This window comes from Balaenoptera acutorostrata, chromosome 12 (genome assembly GCF_949987535.1).
Source record: "Balaenoptera acutorostrata chromosome 12, mBalAcu1.1, whole genome shotgun sequence".
Classification (NCBI taxonomy): domain Eukaryota; kingdom Metazoa; phylum Chordata; class Mammalia; order Artiodactyla; family Balaenopteridae; genus Balaenoptera; species Balaenoptera acutorostrata.
Window position 1 is genome coordinate 9215663 of NC_080075.1, and position 19964 is coordinate 9235626.

The 19964-nt window shown below is 38.3% G+C and overlaps 1 protein-coding gene and 1 pseudogene across 1 annotated transcript in view; one reads left to right on the forward strand and one right to left on the reverse strand.

The window, feature by feature from the left end:
• The window catches only part of VWA3B (von Willebrand factor A domain containing 3B), a 234457-nt gene that overhangs the window by 208710 nt on the left and 5783 nt on the right, over positions 1 to 19964 (reverse strand). The window contains 2 exon segments of the mRNA XM_057558670.1: positions 708 to 958; positions 9792 to 9886. Coding sequence (XP_057414653.1) covers positions 708 to 958; positions 9792 to 9886 — 346 coding nt within the window.
• LOC103012499 (polyadenylate-binding protein 4-like) lies at positions 4474 to 6575 on the forward strand (annotated as a pseudogene).

The window sequence follows — 19964 nt, forward strand, 5'->3', positions numbered from 1 at the left end:
TTCAATAATATAACTGCGACAGAAATAGAAACCTGGGATAGAACACAATTAGGCAGCATCCTCAAAGGTGTCATCTGCTTAGCTGAAAATATTTTACTTAAAAAAGAAAAACTCAATTAGATAGATGTCCCTCTCATCCAGATGTTTTCTGTCAGGGAAGTACAACCACTGTTCCACATGAGAAGTCAGTGCTGAAGTCCAAAGTCTCTTGAATCCAAGAATCTGTAAAAAATTGATTGTGAAAACTCTGAAATATGGGAAAGTCTATAAAGCCAGCCACCTGTTGTTCTGATTAAAGGGGGTCAACGTACAGGGGAAATCAATTTGAGCTGCAAACTCAATCTGAAAAGCAGTGAAATTTGTGACATTGGAATTCATTATTGAACCTAAAGTGTAAAACGTGTGAAGGAATTTTAATTTTAAGAATTTATATTCTTATATTTTGACCTTGCCATACCATACACAGAAGAAAAGAATGTTTTAAAGTCTCTTCTAATTTGAAAACTAAGATACCATATACAAAGCAGATAAAAGTTTTTAAGACTTACTCATTGTGGGTTTTCTGCTGGAATGATATATTCTAGGAAATTACAAGATTATAGCTCCTCCCTCCCCACAGATCTGTGTTAGTTATGCTCCTTAACTCCAAATACATGAAAATTACTCATGAAGTTTCAGGGAAATACTCCTTTCCTATGGGAACTCACCATATGATATTGAACTTGGCTATGTGAGCCACCTGCTCCTGGAGGACCATGATTAGAGCATCTTGGCACAGATTAAGCTCCTCCTCCAGCATGCCGCCAAAATCCAGCACTATGGTGATGCACCGTTCCAAGATGACACCGAATATCTGCCGGCTGTTGCTGGTGAGCCAGTCCATCCGCTGCTTGTAGCTCTCCAAAGCTTGTGTTAAGTGTTCCACATACTGATAGATCAGTTCTGATTTGGCTGTCAACTTAATGAAAATAAAAGTGACAAAATAAAATTAAATTAATAAAAGCACACCAAATCAAATCATTTGAACCACACTGCAGCCAGGAACAATAGGGCCCACTGAGTCATGGGCTATGCCATCAAGAACTGTACATTAATAACAGTTTCATAGATGATCCTTCAAACTCCACATAATCCAGGAGGAAGTCTTCCAATCTTTCAACTGAAAAACACTTGGATAATTCCCCATAGAAGGAAACATGGTGATGAAATCTATTCAAAAATATAGCACTCTTTTTAAAAAAATGTGTTTCCAGATTGTGTTTAATCTTTCTAGTTACAGAATTATTTTTATCTGAAAATGCTCAGGGGTACTTTAAGAAATTAGGTAGAAGAAAAGAGATCAGCAAAGGCAGAGGGGAAAAAAGTTCCTAAAGGAACTAGAAAAAGATGAACAAACAAAACATGGAGTTAGTAGAAAGAAGGAAATCATAAAGATCAGAGCAGAAATAAATGAAATAGAGACTAAAGAAGCAATAGAAAATAACAACGAAACTAAGAGTTGGTTCTTTGAAAAGATAAACAAAACTGATAAACCTTTAGCCAGACTCATAAAGAAAAAAAGAGAGTGCCCAAATCAATAAAACCAGTAATGAAAACGAAAAACTTACAACCAACACTACAGAAACACAAAGGATCATAAAAGATTGCTATGAACAACTATACACCAATAAAATGAACAACCTAGAAGAAATGCACAAATCTCCCAGATGGAACCAGGAAGAAATAGAAAATATGAACAGGCCAATTATCAGTAATGAAATTGAATCAGTAATAAAAAAAACCCCAACAACTCCCCCAAAACAAAAGTCTAGAACCAGATGGCTTCACAGGTGAATTCTACCAAACATTTAGAGAAGAGTTAACACCTATCCTTCTCAAACTATTCCAAAAAAATTGCAAAGGAAAGAACACTTCCAAACTCATTCTACCAGGCCAGCATCACCCTGATACCAAAACCAGATTATCACAAAAAGAGAAAATTACAGGCTTATCACTGATTGACATAGATGCAAAAATCTTCAACAAAATATTAGCAAACCAAATCCAAAAATACATTAAAAGGATCATATATCATGATCAAGTGGGATTTATCCCAGAGATGCAAGCATGGTTCAGTACCTGCAAATCAATAAATGTGATACACCACTTTAACAAACTGAAGAATAAAAATCATATTATCATCTCAATGGATGCAGAAAAAGCTTTTGACAAAACTTAACATCCATTTATGATTAAAAAAAAAAAAAAACTCTCCACAAAGTGGATATAGAGGGAACATACCTCAACAAAATAAAGGCCATATATGATAAACCTATAGCTAACAGCATACTTGATGGTGAAAAGCTGAAAGCATTTCCTCTAAGATCAGGAACAAGACCAGGATGCCTGCTCTTGCTTTAATTCAACATAGTATTTTAAGTCTTAGCCAGAGCAATCACACAAAAAAGAAATAAAAGGAATTCAAATTGGAAAGGAAGAAGTAAAACTGTCACTATTTGCAAATGACATGATATTACACATAGAAAATCCTAAAGACACCACCAAAAAACTACCAGAGTTCATCAATGAATTCAGGATACAAAATTAGTATACAGAAATTTGTTGTAGTTCTATACACTAACAATGAACTACCAGAAAGAGAAATTAAGAAAACAATCCCATTTACTATCACATCAAAAAGAATAAAATACCTAGGAATAAATCTAAGGAGGTAAAAGTAAAAACACCTGTACTCAGAAAACTATTAAGACACTAATGAAAGAAATTAAAGATGACACAAACAGAAAGATACACTGTGTTCATGGATTGGAAGAATTAATATTGTTAAAATGACCATACTACCCAAGGCAACCTATATATTTAATGCCAGCGTTATCAAAATACCAATGGCATTTTTCACAGAACTAGAACAAATAATTTTAAAATTTGTATGAAAACACAAAAGACCGCGAATAGCCGAAGCAATCTTTAGAAAGAAGAACAGAGCTGGAGGTATCATGTTCCTTGATTTCAGACTATACTACAAAGCCAGCAATCAAAACAGTATGGTACTGGCACAAAAACAGACACATAGATCAATGACGCAGAACAGACAGCCCAGAAATAAACCCATGCATTTATGGTCAATTAATTTATGACAAAAGAGGCAAGAATATACCATTGGGAAAAGACACTCCCTTCAATAAGTGGTGCTGGGAAAACTAGACAGCTACTTGTAAAAGAATAAAATTAGAATATTTTCTCACAGCGCATACAAAAATAACCTCAAAATGAATTAAAGACCTAAATGTAATACTGGAAACCATAAAACTTCTAGGGGAAAACACAGGCAGAACACTCTTTGACATAAATCGCAGCAATATCTTTTTGAATCTGTCTCCTAAGGCAAAGGAAACAAAAGCAAAAGTGAATAAATGGGACCTAATTAAACTGAAAAGCTTTTGCACAGCATATGAAACCACTGGCAAAATGAAAAGATAACCTTCTGAATGGGAGAAAATATTTGCAAATGATATGACTGATAAGGGATTAATATCCAAAATATATAGTCATACAAATCAATATCAAAAAAAAACAAACAACTCGCTCTCTGCCCTGGGTCGCCACAGCCTCCGCCGCTTTCAGGCCTAGCATCCTGAAGAAAAAAAAAGAAAATAAACCCGGAAACGCTTTTAAAGCTTTTTTAAAAAAAAAAAAAGAAAGAAAGAAAAAGAGCGAATCCTCCTCAAGAGAACCCGCGGGGTAGTCACTTCGGCACGCTTCCGGCCTGCCCCACGCCGCTGCCGCCGCCGCCCCTGGGCGTCCGTCAGTCCCCGCCCGTCGGCCCGGTGGTGAGCCGCTCGCGTGCCCGCGTCCACGCGCCTCCGCCCGCCGCCCGGCAGCGTCACGTGGCAGCCCCGCGCCAGCCGCACCCGCCCCCAGCGCGCCGGCCTCCGCGCTGCACGTGTCCGCGCTGCCCTTCGCCTCCCCGGCGTGGGTGGCGCCTGCGCATTCCGGCAGCCTGGGGGCTTGCCGACTCGGCACCGACAACTATTTGGTTTCCCTCTTCCCCGAGCTGCCGTAATCTTAAACCGCTGGGAGCCCGAGGCCTAATATTTATAGAGAAACGCACGATCCGGAGGCCGCCGTGGGCACCACGGGGTTGCCTCTGGAAGAATTTTTGTAACTTGGAGGACAGTCCCCGTTTTACTTTTTTTCATTTTTTGAAATTAGGAGCTTCCAGACCAGGACAGCTGAAAATTGCAAACTCCCAGGGAGGGCCATATTGTTTTTGAGAGCCTTTTGTCTGCGGTTTGGCAGTCTCCTCCGAGCAGCCCCCAGACTCCTCTCCGGCCCGCGGAGCCGACTCCAGCTTCTCTGAGCTTCACTGCCACCTGTGAGCCGCGGCATGGGCCACGGCTCGGAGCGGAGCCCCCTTTGTCCTGTGTGGTCCCTCTAAGAAGTCCTCCTGGCGGGGCTCGGGGTGGTGGGGAGATGAACGCCGCGGCCAGCAGCTACCCCATGGCCTCCCTGTACGTGGGTGACCTGCCCTGGACATCACCGAGGCCATGCTGAATGAAAAGTTCAGTCCTGCGGGGCCTGTGCTATCCATCTGGGTCTTCCGCGACATGATCACCCGCCGCTCCCTGGGTTATGCCTACGTCAACTTCCGGCAGCCGGCTGATGCTGAGCGGGCTTTGGATACCATGAACTTTGATGTGATTAAGAGAAAGCCAATCCGTATCATGTGGTCTCAGAGGGATCCCTCTCTGAGAAAATCTGGCATGGGAAACGTATTCATCAAGAACCTGGACAAATCTATAGATAACAAGGCACTTTATGATACTTTTTCTGCTTTTGGAAACATTCTGTCCTGCAAGGTGGTGTGTGATGAGAATGGCTCTAAGGGTTACGTCTTTGTCCACTTCGAGACCCAGGAGGCTGCCGACAAGGTCATTGAGAAGATGAACTGCATTCTCCTCAATGACCACAAAGTGTTTGTGGGCAGATTCAAGTCTCGAAAAGAGTGGGAAGCTGAGCTTGGAGCCAAAGCCAAGGAATTCACCAATGTTTGTATCAAAAACTCTGGGGAAGAGGTGGATGATGAGAGTCTGAAAGAGCTATTCAGCCAGTTTGGTAAGACTCTAAGTGTCAAGGTAACGAGAGATCCCAGTGGGAAATCCAAAGGCTTTGGCTTTGTGAGTTACGAAAAGCACAAGGATTCCAATAAGGCCGTGGAAGAGATGAATGGAAAAGAAATCAGTGGGAAAGTCATTCCCATTTCCACAGAAGAAAGTGGAACAGCAGGCCGAGTTAAAGCGAAAATTTGAACAGCTGAAAAAGGAGAGAATTAGTCGCTATCAGGGGGTGAATCTCTACATTAAGAACTTGGATGACACCATTGATGACGAGAAGTTAAGGAAAGAGTTTTCTCCTTTTGGATCAATCACCAGTGCTAAGGTAATGCTGGAGGATGGGAGAAGCAAAGGGTTTGGCTTTGTCTGCTTCTCATCCCCTGAAGAGGCAACCAAAGCAGTCACAGAGATGAACGGACGCATCGTGGGCTCCAAGCCACTGTATGTCGCCCTGGCCCAGAGAAAGGAAGAGAGAAAGGCTCACCTGACCAACCAGTATATGCATCGGGTGGTCGGGATTAGAGCGCTCCCTGCCAATGCCATCTTAAATCAGTTCCAGCCTGCAACTGGGGGCTACTTTGTGCCAGCAGTTCGACAGGCTCAGGGAAGACCTCCGTATTACCTAACCAGTTAGCACAGATGAGGCCTAATCCACGCTGCAGCAAGGTGGGAGACCTCAAGGCTTCCAAGGAATGCCAAGTGCTATACGCCAGTCTGGGCGTCGTCCAGCTCTTCGCCATCTGGCTCCAGCTGGTAATGCTCCAGCCTCTCGCGGCCTCCCTACTACCACTCAGAGTCGGGTCTGAGTGCCCAGACCGCTTGGCTATGGACTTTGGTGGGGCTGGTGCCGCCCAGCAAGGGCTGACTGACAGCTGCCAGTCTGGAGGTGTTCCCGCAGCTGTGCAGAGCCTAGCGCCTCGTGCTGCTGTTGCTGTCACTGCTCCTTGGGCTGTTGCACCTTACAAATATGCCTCCGGTGTCCGCAGCCCTCACCCTGCCATCCGGCCCCTGCAGGCACCCCAGCCTGCGGTCCACGTGCAGGGGCAGGAGCCGCTGACCGCCTCCATGCTGGCCGCAGCACCCCCCCAGGAACAGAAGCAGATGCTGGGTGAACGTTTGTTCCTGCTCATCCAGACGATGCACTCAAACCTGGCCGGGAAGATTACGGGGATGCTGCTGGAGATTGACAGCTCGGAGCTGCTGCACATGCTGGAGTCCCTCGAGTCTCTCCGCTCCCACGTGGATGAAGCTGTGGCCGTCCTACAGGCTCATCATGCCAAGAAAGAAGGTGCCCAGAAAGTGAGCGCTGTTGCTGCTGCTACCTCTTAGACAAGGACAAAACGATTCACAAGCCAAATAAGCCCTCATGGAATTCAGCTCAAGGTTTGAAGACTTTCTAGCTTGTCCTATGGACCTCAACACCAAGAACCACAAATTGCAAATTTAATAGGTCATTTTGTATCAAAAGGTCAATTATGACGTGCCTAGAATTTTTCAATTGAAAGATTATATTCTCTGGGTTCTGATATGGCGCAGACAGTGTTAACTTTTTTTTTTTCTATTGTGAGTTTTGATTTTTTTTCCCCCCAGAAATTGGTTTTATTTGATGTATCCAAGTCTTAAGTTTCTCAATAAAGAAAAAAACTCCATAAAAAAAAACTCAATTAAAAAAATGGGCAGAAGATCTAAATAGACATTTTCCCAAAGAAGACATACAGATGGTCAACAGGCACATGAAAAGATGCTCAACGTCACTAATCATCAGAGAAATGCAAATCAAAACCACAATGAGATATCAGCTCACACCTGTCAGAATGGCTATCATCAAAAAGACCACAAATAACAAATGCTCAGGAAATGCAGATAACGGAACCCTCCTACACTGTTGGTGGGAATGTAATTGGTGCAGCCACTATGAAAAACAGTATGGAAGTTCTTCAAAAAACTAAAAATAGAACTGGCATATAATCCAGCAATTCTCCTGGGTATATATCCAAAGAAAATGAAAACACTAATTCTTAGGTATACATGTAGCCCAGTGTTCATAGCAGCATTATTTACAGCAGCCAGATAATGGAAGATGTGGAAGCAACCTAAGTATCCATCAACATATGAATGGATAAAGGAGATGTGCTATATAATATATACATATATCACACAATAGAATAGAATATTACACAGGTAGAATTTTACTCAGCCATAAATAGAATATTACTCAGCCATAAAAAATAATGAAAGCTTGCCATTTGCAACAACATGGATGGATCTGGAGGGTATTATGCTCAGTGAAATAAGTCAGACAGAGAAAGACAAATATTGTATGTAATCACATGTGGAATCTGAAAAATAAAACGAATGAATATAACAAAAAATGCATCTGTATCATATTTGCATGTGGCGTTGAATTGTATCATTTCATAAATGACATCAAATTTGTATTCAACCTAGAGATTATCATACTAAGTGAAGTCAGACAAGAAAGACAAATATCATATGATATCACTCATATGTGGAATTTTAAAAAATGATACAAATGGACTTATTTACAGGATGGAAACAGACTCAACAGACTTTGAGAACAAACTTATGGTTACCAAAGGGGAAAGGTGGCGGGGGGAGGATAAATCAGGAGTTTGGGATTAACATATACACACTACTATATATAAAATCAACAAGGACCTACTGTATAACACAGGGAACTCTACTCAAAAATATGTAAAAACATATGGGAAAAGAATCTGAAAAAGAATGGATATGTGTATATGTATAACTAAATCACTTTGCTGTACACCTGAAACTAACACAACATTGTCAATCAACAATGTACTCTAATAAAAAATAAAAATTAAATTAAAAAAATTTGTATTCAACAAATCTAGATAAAATTCAGAGACTCCAGAGAAAACTGGGTTGGGCTGGGGGAGAAATTAGGTAGAAGAAAAGAGAGATCAGCAAAGGCAGATGAAAAAGAAAGTCTCACTGAAACATCTGCCTAAGCATAATATGCCAAAAATATTTCTGAAAATGCTTCTAAACATGCCAGCACATCTGCCTGGCTTCCTCTAAGGGATGCCACCCCACTACCCATCCTCCCGCTCACAGCCTTTGTCCTGTGTCCTCTTGTCTCTCAGGCCAAGCTCCCCTGTACCTGGATTACTTGATCACCCAGAGCTGCCACCAACACTCTAGGGGCTGCCCCTGAAAGGTGACTTACAAATAAAGCATCGTTCACACAGGTCAGGCAAAATCGTGCAAGGCCTTTCCGGGTGTAGGGAGGCAGAAGACAGACAAAAGGAATAAGAAAAAAGTGTGCCCTATGCTGTGAAGAATCAGACGTTAAAAGATCTGGTACTTAAAAAAAAAAAAACCAACTTTAACAATCTTCACAACACCCCCAAACACCTAGTTAAGGAAAATGTGTCTTCGGAACACACCATGTAATTCTACGTTTTCATGCTGGCCCCTCTGCCTTCAACTCCTTTCGTTCTCATCCCAGTCCCCTCCCCGCGCCCCCGTGTCTCTCAAGCTTATTCCTGAAGCACCAGCATTGCCTTCTGCTGCATTCCACGGCTCCCTAATGCAGAATTCCTAACTCCCTCACCAGAGTTCACGGAACTTACTACACACCTCTACCATAACACAGAAACCAGGGTGGGACCATGTCATAGGGGCTGTGCGGGTGGAATTAGATGGCAAAGACAGACATTTTCAATATTGCCACATTGATTTTAAGGTGGTTCAGATTAAAAAGCTGTGCAGTGCCACCAAAATAAAATAAAATAAAAGTAATGTACAGTTTTTAAATGTTAAGAAATAACCATCCAGGTGGTACATGAATGTACAGTGACATGAAAAAGTATCCATGAAGCAACATGATGGGACGTGTGTCTCTGGAGCTCCCTGTGGTGGCTGGGGTGTGCACAGCGCCTGACGTGTTAAGGGCACGCAGGAATCACGTGTTGAATTGCTGGGAATGAAGGACTCCAGCAAGAGGTGCCGCTCAATCTCTGTCCACTACTACCTGCATCAGGGGTCCTCTATTCCTAGAGCATCTACCAGATAACAGCAGCTTGCGCTTGCCTTTCAGCTAACTTCTGTCATACTGCTTTGTTTCTTTCTTTTTTTTTTTAAATAAATTTATTTATTTATTTATTTTTGGCTGTGTTGGGTCTTCGTTTCTGTGCGAGGGCTTTCTCTAGTTGTGGCAAGTGGGGACCACTCTTCATCGCGGTGCACGGGCCTCTCATTATCGCGGCCTCTCTTGTTGCAGAGCACAGGCTCCAGACGCGCAGGCTCAGTAATTGTGGCTCACGGGCCTAGTTGCTCCGCGGCATGTGGGATCTTCCCAGACCAGGGCTCGAACCCGTGTCCCCTGCATTGGCAGGCAGATTCTCAACCACTGCGCCACCAGGGAAGCCCCTGCTTTGTTTCTTTATTTTCCAGGCAAAACAAAGTGTTGATATGCAAAGGTTTTCACCTCTGGTCAAGACCTTTCTGCTCTCATCTCTAATGGGTCAAGTGCTTCTCTCCCCAGTTCCTGGGCCGTGGCATTCACCACTGTCTACAAACAGTCAGAAGAAATCCTCCAGCCCTGATAAGGCCTTGGCCTGCCTGCCTCCCCATGTAGACCTCAGCAGCGTGTCCCAGGACCCGGCCATCCAGGGAACTCTGACTTACATTGTACACTCTGCCATCTTCCGTTGTGTAGATCCGTGGAAACAGGCCGTCTGCATACCGGGAAGCCACAAGTCTCCCCAGAGACGTCACATAATCTGCATGTTTATAAAGAAAAGCAGTCAAAATGGTACATTATCCACACTTATTTTTATTTCAAAATGCTATTCTCTGACATCAGATTATATCCCCAGGGACACCAATAATCCGTGATGCTTAGTATTCTGTTCTAGATAATGAAGTATTTCTAGGTGCTATGATAAATGTGACTGTTTATGACATGTGAAATCCTGTAATGCATGAATGAATGGCGAGGAAGAACAGGGTTTGTTTCTTGGTCTCCTGGTTCTTTTGTCCAGAATGATTAAGGCAGAGGTCAAAAAGATGACATAGAAACTGTGTTTAATTCTGGAAATCTTTTATTCAGGACTTGGGCTTAGTTTTCAGAATTTTAAAAATTAAACTTAGATATTATCTACTGTTCTCTCGAGTGGGGATTCGTGAATAAATGAGTGAGTTGAAGCAAGTAGGGAATAGAGTCAGAACACTCATACAGGATGTCAAGACCACTTTCTTCTCAGAGCATATGCTCAGCTGTTCAACATCCATCCCATAAACACTCATTGAGCACCCGCTATGTGCTAGACACAGTGCTTACAGAATGGGAGTACAGTGCTTCCTGAAACATATGTTTACTCCTTCACAGAACTAACAGAAGGTTTCAAGGACTAATTATGACTTGGCAGGACAGAGATGAGGTAAGGCTTCATGGAGCTGTTTTATTGTGATAATTATTTTATTGTTGTTGTTATTGTTAGTATTATTAAGTCCCAAAGGTGGTAGAGAAAGTGGTGGTACTCTTCGATCCAACACTTCCTTTCCTTTGCCTTTCTAGGGAGGCAGGATCACAGCCTACTTGGGAAAGGCAGAAGGGGCAAGGCTGAATTTTAGAGACCAGGTTTGGTCCCAAATCACCAGGAATGATAAAATTCACAAATCTTTAAGTTCAATGTCCATAACAGTAAAGAGCAAAGAATGGATACTTGAATCCCATCAGCAATAACCTCACTCAATAAATCTCTCAATCTTTAAAATCTTCATTTCTAAGATTTCAACATCTTGACTGACATTTACAGAGCAGCTTCAAATCACTAGTAGCATTCTCTCTTTACCTAAGACATTTATCTGGAGTCAGGAGAGAGGGCTATTTTCTGAGAATTGAAGAAGATGAATCTACATAAGGCTCCATAGCTGTATTGCCAATTAAAATTAAAGCATTGTGAATTCCCCATCCAATAATGGTGAAGTAGATTTTATCGGCTAACTCTCACACAGAAAAAAATTATAAGCCCTGGACAAAAAATTAAAATAGCTACTTGAAGGCACTAGAGAGCAATCAAGAACAGGCAGAAACTGGAGTAGCATTAATCCTTGAAAAAAGGAAACTGGTGAGATTTGCATTTATTTAATAAGGGAGGCAGAGTTTGGAGTCTGAGTCCAACCAAGTTAACTGCTTGCTAGAATAAGAATCAGCTCTCCACCCATCAACTGGTAAGTGGATAAACAAACTGTGGAATATCCATACAATTCATCTCCTGATTTTATTTGGCCATAAAATGAATAAAGTTCTGGTACATGCTACAACACGGATGAATCTTAAAAACATCACATTAAGTGAAAGATGTCAGGGACTTCCCTGGTGGCACAGTGGTTAAGAATCCGCCTGCCAATGCAGGGGACACGGGTTCGAGCCCTGGTCCGGGAAGATCCCCCATGCTGCGGAGCAACTAAGCCCATGCACCACAATGACTGAGCCTGCACTCTAGAGCCTGCAAGCCACAATTACTGAGCCCATGTGCCACAACTACTGAAGCCCACGCACCTAGAGCTCATGCTCCGCAACAAGAGAAGCCATCGTAATGAGAAGACCACGCACCGCAACGAAGAGTAGCCCCCACTCGCCACAACTAGAGAAAGCCCACGCGCAGCAACAAAGACCCAACTCAGCCAAAAATTAATTAATTAATTAATTTTTTTTTAAAAACTGAAAGATGTCAGTCACAAAACACCACATATTATATGACTCCATTTATATAAAATGTCCAGAACAAGAAAATCTATAGCGACAGAAAGTAGACTGCTTTGGGCTGGGGCCTGATGGGCAGGGTGCATAGCTAAGAAGTACACAGTTTCTTTCTGCGGTGATGAAAATGTTCTAAAGTTGACTGTGATGATGGTTGCACATATCTGTAAATATTGAATTGCACACTTTGAATGGGTGAATCGTATAGTATGTGAATTACATCTCAATAAAGCTGTTATTTTTTAAAAAGCAGATATAAGAATCTAGCTGTTTTCTATTGGGACAAATATTAAAGGGATTTGCAAAAATATGAAACAGTGCCACTCTTCTCACTACCATTTTTATTTTAAAAAACATATTTTTCTTAAAAATGTTATGTTAACATATAATGGGTTTGTTACTTTTAAATGAATTAATAAATATTTTTAAGGGTTTTAGTTTTAACTTCCAATATGATAAATATCAACAGATGTAAAATGCATAAATTCTTGTAAGAGATTAAAAATGAGGACATGATATGAAAGTGTATAAAGGAGATGTAATGAACTGAATAAAGAAACATTAGGGTAAAAACATTTACATACTAATATAGGTAATCAATTCTAATGACAGTGGATTTCTCATCAGAAATCACAGAGGCCAGAAGGAAGTGGCACAATGTCTTTTAAGTGCTAAAAGAAAAGAACTGTCAACCCCAAATCTTGTATCTGGTGGAATTATTCTTCAGGAATGAAGGAGAAATAAAGATATTGTCAGACAAAGAAAAAAAAAATGTTGCCAGCAGAGCTATTCTTACAGAATAAATAAAGGAAGTTCTATAAACAGGAAGGAGATGATAAAAGAACCCTGAAACATCAGGAAGGAAGAACACAGTAAGCATAAATATGGGTAAATAAAACAGACTTTCTCTTCTTGAATTTTCTAAATTGCTTGATGGTTGAATCACAAAGTATAGTACAGCCTAATGTGATTCTCAATGTATGAAGAAAACTAATAAAGCATATTATAAATGAGGAGATTAAAGGCACATAAAGGGAAATAGTTACCATTCTTCATTCAAACTGATAAAATGCTGACACCAGTAGACTTTGATAAGTTACATATTTATAATGTAATACCTAGCACAACCACTAAAAGAGCTGTGTGAAGAGATACACTCAAAAAATACTATAGATAAATTTTTTAAGATTCTGAAAAATGTTTAAGTAACACAAAGATAGGCAAGAAAAAGAAATAAATGGAAAACAGAGGAAAAAAACAGAAAACAAAAAATAAAATGTCAGACAAACTCTAACATATAAATAATTACATTAAATATAATTGGTCTAGATACAACAATTAAAAGAGATTGGCAAAGAGGATTTAAAAACTGACCCAATAATAAAGTGTCTATAAAAACTTGCTTCAGATATAATGATATATAAGTTAAAAGTAAAAGGACAAAAAAGATAAGTCATGTAAATATTAAAAAAAAGAAAGCAGGATTGACCATATTAATGTAAAAAAAGTAAACTACAGAGCAAAGAATATTACTAAGGATAGAGGAGAACATTATATAATTATAAAAGTGTCAATCCACCAGGAAGACTTTGCAATTCTAAATGTACATGCACCAAACAATAGAGCTGCAAATATGTAAAGTAAAAACTGATAGAACTGAAAGTAGAAACAGACAAATCCACAATTATAGTTGGAGATTTCAATATCACTCCTGTCAACAATTGATGGAATAACTAAACAGAAAATCAGCAAGAATACTCAACAACACCATCATAAACAGGATCTAATTGGCATTTATTTTAAAAAATACTCCATACAACAACAGAAGAATACACATTCAAGTACCACAGAATATATACCAAGGTAAACCATATCCAGGGCTAGAAAACAAACCTCGAAAAATTTAAAAGAATTGAAACTGAGTATGTTCTCTGTCCACAGTGGAAACAAACTAGAAATCAATAACAAAAAGATAAGAGAAAAATCTCCAAACTCTTGGAAACTAAATAACATGCTTCTAAAAAAAAAAATCCTTGAATCAAAGAAGTCTTAACAGAAATAAAAAATACTTTCTTAACTGAAATGATATACAATGAAATGAATTGATAATGAAATGAAATGATAATACAACATATGAAAATTTGAGCAGTCTCAAAGAGAGAAATTTATAGCACTAAATCCTGACATAAGAAGAGCTGAAAAGTCCCAGATCAATAATCTAAAGCTCCCACCTGAAGAAACTAGAAAAAGAAGAGCAAAATAAAATCCAAAGCATGCAGAGGGAAATAATAAAGATCAAGGCAGAAATCAATGCAATTAAACAAAGAAAAATAGAGAAAATCAATTAAATTAAAAACTGGTATTTTAATAAGATCAATAAAATTGACAAATCCCTAGCAAGACTGACAAAGATAAAAAGATAGAAGACATGAATTACTGATACCAGGAATGAAACAGGGACTATCACTTAAAACCCTACAGACATCAAAAGAATAATGGAATACTACAAACAACTCTGCACACATAAATTAAACAACTTAGATGAAATGAATCAATTCCTCAAAAAATGAAAACTACCACAACTCACTCAATACAAAATAGATCATTTGAATAGTCCTATACCTTATTAAGGAAAGAAATTTGTAATTTAAAAACTTCTAGAAAAAGAAATCCCCAGGCTTGGATAGGTTCTCTGGATAATTCTACTGAACACAGAAAGAATTAAATTCTATAAAATATTTTCCAGAAAATAGAAGATAAGGAAACATTTCCCAACTTATTTTATGAAGCCAGCATTACCCTGATACCAAAACCTGACAAAGGCAGTATAAAGGAAGAGAAACTACAGACCAATATCCTTCATGAATACAGATGCAAAACTCCTTAACACAAAATTAGCAAGTAGAATTCAGCAATATATAGTATAAAAAGAATTATACAACATGATGGAGTCATGTTTATTCCAGGATACAAGGCTGGTTCAATATTCAAAAATCAATATAATCAACCAAATTAACAGGCTAGGGAAGAAAAATCACATGAACCTTTCAACTGACACAGAAAAAGCATTTGACAAAATCTAACACCCATTCATGATAAAAACTCTCAGAAAACTAGAAATATAAGGGACCTTCCTTAACTTGATTTTTTTTTTAATCTACTGATAAACCTAACATCATACTTAATGGTTAAAGACTGAAAGCTTTCTCCTAAGATCTGAAATGAGGTAAGGATGTCTACTCTTACCACTTCTATTCAACATAATACTGCAAGTCCTAGCCATCATGACAAGACAAGGAAATAAAAGGCATATAGATCAGAAAGGAAGAATAAAAACCTTCCCTATTTGGAGGTGACATGATGGTCTACCTAGAAATCCCAAGGAATCAACAACAACCAAAGAAAACCTCGTAGAACTAATATGCGAGTTCAATAAGGTCACTGGATAGAAGATCAACATTAAAAAATCAACCATATTTCTACATACTAGCAATGAACATGTGGAAACCAAAATTAAAAATACAGTTTCATTTATAATTGCTCAGAAAAATGAAATACACAGTAAATCTAACAAAACATGTCCAATACTTGTACACTGAAAATTACAAGACAGGTGATGAAGGAAATCAAAGATGTAAATAAATGAAGAGATACTCCATATTCATGGACTGAAAGACTCAACATAGTAAAGATGCCAATTCTCCTTAAATTGATATACTGGTTTAACGCAATTCCTATCAAAATCCCAGTAATATTTTTGTAGACAGACATGGTTATTCTAAAATTTATACGGAAAGGCAAAGAAAATAGAGTAGTAGTTAAGACAATTGTGAAAAAAGAATAAAGAGGGAGGAATCAGTCTACCCAATGTCAAGACATTATATAATTATAGTAATCAAGAGTATGGGGTTTGGTGGAGAGACAGACATACAGATAAATAGAACAAAACAGAGGACCCAGAAATAGCCCCATATAAGTACAACCAGCTAATTTTTAACAAAGATAGAAAAGCAATTCAAAAGAGAAAGGATAGTCTCTTCAATAAAAGGTGCTGGAGAAATTGGATATCCATAGTCGAAAAAAATCAACCTTATACAAAAAATAAATTAATCACAGGCTAAATGTAGGGTGTAAAATCATAAAAGTTTCAGGAAGAAAAGGAGAGAGAAAAACTCTGAGACTTAGCAAGGTCTATACAAGAAAAAAAATAAATTGGATCTCATCACCTGTGCACTGAGAAACTGTTAAAAGCATGAAAAAAGAAGTTACAGACTAGGAGAATATATCTGTGAAACACGTATGTGACAAAGGACTTCTGTCTAGAATACATAATGAACATTTAAGACACCAATCTAATTAGAAAATAATCAAAAGACATGAAGAAACATTTATTTTGCCAAAGATGATATATAGCAAATAAGCACATGAAAAGGTATTCAACAAAACTAGACATTAGGGAAATACAGATTGAAACCACGGTGAAATATCACTACACAACTGTTAAAACAGCTAAAATTTTTAAATGGTGACAATACCAAATGCTGATATGATGTGGAAAAACTGGATCCCTCATATATTACTGATGTGAATAGTACAACAACTCTGGAAAACAGTTTGGCAAGTTTCTTAACAAAACAAAATAAAAACAAAACATACACTTAACATACCACCTAGCAATTGCATTCCTGGGTATTTATCCCAGAGAAGTGAACATTTATGTTCACATAAAACCTGTAAACAATTATTCATAGCAGCTTTACTTGTAATATCCCCAAACTGGAAACAACCTAGATGTCTTTTAATGGGTGACTGGTTAAATAAACAGTGGTACATCCATACCATGGAATACTACTCTGTAATGAAAAGAAACAAACTATTGATACATGCAACAACTTGCATGAACCTCAAAGAAATAATACCAAGTGAAAAAACTGCCAATCCCAAAAGGTCATGTACTATATGATTCCATATATATAAACAGTCTCTAAATGAGACAGTTATAGATGTGGAAAACAGACTGGTGGTTGCCAGGAGTTAAGGATTTTGGGAGATAGAGTATCTGTATGCCTATAAAGGGGTACCACAAGGGAGATCTTTGTGGTGATAAACAGTTCTGTATCTTGATTGTGGTGGTGGTTACACAAATCTAAACAGAAAATAAAATTACATAGAATTAGTCACACACAGTGTATCAATGTCAAATTCCTGGATTTGGTATTATACTATGAGTTTATAAGACATAACCAGTGGGAGAATTGGATGAAGGGTATGTGGGATCTGTCTATATTATCTTTGCAACTTCCTGTGAATATATCACTTCAGAATTTAAAAAATGTCAATCAATCACTCAATCATCCAAAAAAAGAGAAAAAAAATAAAGACAATATCAGATGAACAAAAACTGAGAAAAATCTGTCACCAGCAGACCAGCACTACAAGAAATGCTTAAAAAGAAATTCTTTAGGAAAAAACACCAGATGGAATTTCAAATCTTACAGGAAGGATGAATATTATAAACAGTAAATATGTGGATTTTAAGATGCTATTTTTTCCCCACTCAATTTCTTTAAAAGACAAATGACTTTTTAAAGCAATAATTATAACACTGGATTGTGAGGTTTATGATATATGTAAAAATAAAATATATTAAAACAATAACACCAAGGACAGGTGTGGGGGATAAGTGGAGCTATACTGTTATAAGATTCTTGCATTTTACATGAAGTAGTGCAAAGCTAACTTTTACCAGACCATGACAAGTTAAGGATATAATCACTAGAGCAACCACTGAAAATGCAATGCAAAAAGGTATACCTTGGGCTTCCCTGGTGGTGCAGTGGTTAAAAATCCTCCTGCCAATGCAGGGGACACGGGTTCGAGCCCGGTCCGGGAAGATCCCACAGGCCGCGGAGCAACTAAGCCTGCGCGCCACAACTACTGAGCCTGCGCTGTGTTCTAGAGCCCACGAGCCACAACTACTGAGCCTGTGTGCCACAACTACTGAAGCCTGTGTGCCTAGAGCCAATGCTCCACAAGAGAAGCCACTACAATGAGAAGCCCGCACACCACAGCGAAGACCCAACACAGCCAAAAATAAAAAAATTTAAAAAAAAAACCTTTATTTAAAAAGAAATGGTATACCTTAAAATCCTATTGGAATTCAAATGGAAAAAAAAAGTGGAATTAAATGAAATACAAAAATATTCAATGTACCCAAAAGAGGGCAGGAAAGGAGAAACAGAGGGGAAAGAAAGTGACGGGACAAATGGAAAACAAACAAAGAAATGGTAAACCTAAATCTAACTAAGTCAATTACTACATTAAATGTAGAGACCCAAACTACAATTAAAAGACAGATTATGAGACTGGGTTAAAGGGGCACTCTTTAAAGACAGAGAGTACAGATAATTTGAAAGTGAAGAGTCTAAACATATATGCCATGTAAAAGTGAAGCACAAGGAAGCTGTAGTGGCTATATTAATATTAGACAAAGTAAATGTCAAAACAAGGACTACCATGTGATATAAAGATGGACATTTCAAAATTATTAAAATTTGCCAATTCATCAGAGAGATATGAAAATCTTAAATGTGTATGCATTTAGAGCTTCAAACTACACGAACAAAACTGACAGAACTAAAGGGAGAAATGGACAAATCCACTAGAAAAAAAAAAAAACACTGAAGACATAGAACATCTCTACAATACTATCAAGCATCTTGATCTAATTAACCTTCATAGATACCACCTAACAACTGCAGAATACACATTCTTTTCAAGCATGTATGAAATGTGCAGCAAGATACACGCTGGGCCATAAGTTAAATGTCAGTCAATTTCAAAGACTAATAGATGTTCTCTGACCTCAATAGAAGTGAATTAGAAATCCAACTACAAAAAAGATATCTTTAAAAGTCCTAACATATTTGGAAATTAAACGCATTTCTTACAAAATATGAATCTAAGAAAAAAGATTATGAATCTAAGAAATCTAAGAATATGAATCTAAGAAAAAGAGGAAATAAATACTTTAAACTCAATAATAATGAAAACACCACCTATCAAGATGTCTGTGATTCAGCCTAAGCAATGCTTAGGAGAATACTTATAATTTTAAATACCTATATGAGAAGAGAAGAAAGATTTAAAATCAATTATCTACGTTTCCACCTTAAAATAGAAAAAGAAATGCAAGTTAAACTCAAAGTAAGTAGAAGGAAATAAATAATAAAGATCAAAGCAGATATCAGTGAAATAGAAAACAAGGGATAGAAAAAAAAAAATCAACAAACCCAAAATTTGATTCTTTGAAAACAGGTATGATACACCCCTAACAAGACTTATCAAGAAAAGTGAGAGAAAACACAAATTATCAATATCAAGAACGAAAGAGGGAACATCACTACTGAGTCTACAGGTATTTTTAAAATGTTAAGGGAATATTTTGAACAATGTTTTGCCAATATATTAGAAAACATTCATGAAAGGGACAAATTTCTTGAAAAACACAACTTTCCAAAACTGACATGATGAAACAGAAAACCTGAATAGTTCTACGTCAATTACAGAAATTGAATTTCTTATGAAACTTTTCCTACAAACTCCAGGCTCAGATAAGTTTCGCTGGTGAGTTCTATCAAACATTTAAAGTTGAAATAGTACTAATCATATACAAACACCACCAGAACATAGAGGAGAAGGGAATACTTCCAAATCATTTTATGAGGCCAGCATAATCCTGATGCCAAAACCTAACAAGGACATGAAAAGAAAATTATGGAGCAATATCCTTCATGATCTTAAATGGAAAAATCCTTGACAAAATATAAAGAATTGCTATTTTGCTAATATTAATGACTGAATTATGATTATTTGAAACATGAGATAAAACTACTTTCAGTTTGCTTCTTTATACAGGAATCCCACAGACCCTGACTCTGGCAGACTCCCCCACATCTAAAAGGTATTTAGATGGTACAGGGTCGGCTGTACTAGCCTTTGTGGAAGGATAAATAAGAAAGCACAACTTGAGCCCTAAAGAGCAAGGCCTTGCCGTTAGGACGGGCCCCCAGATCAGTCTGTAACACCCACAT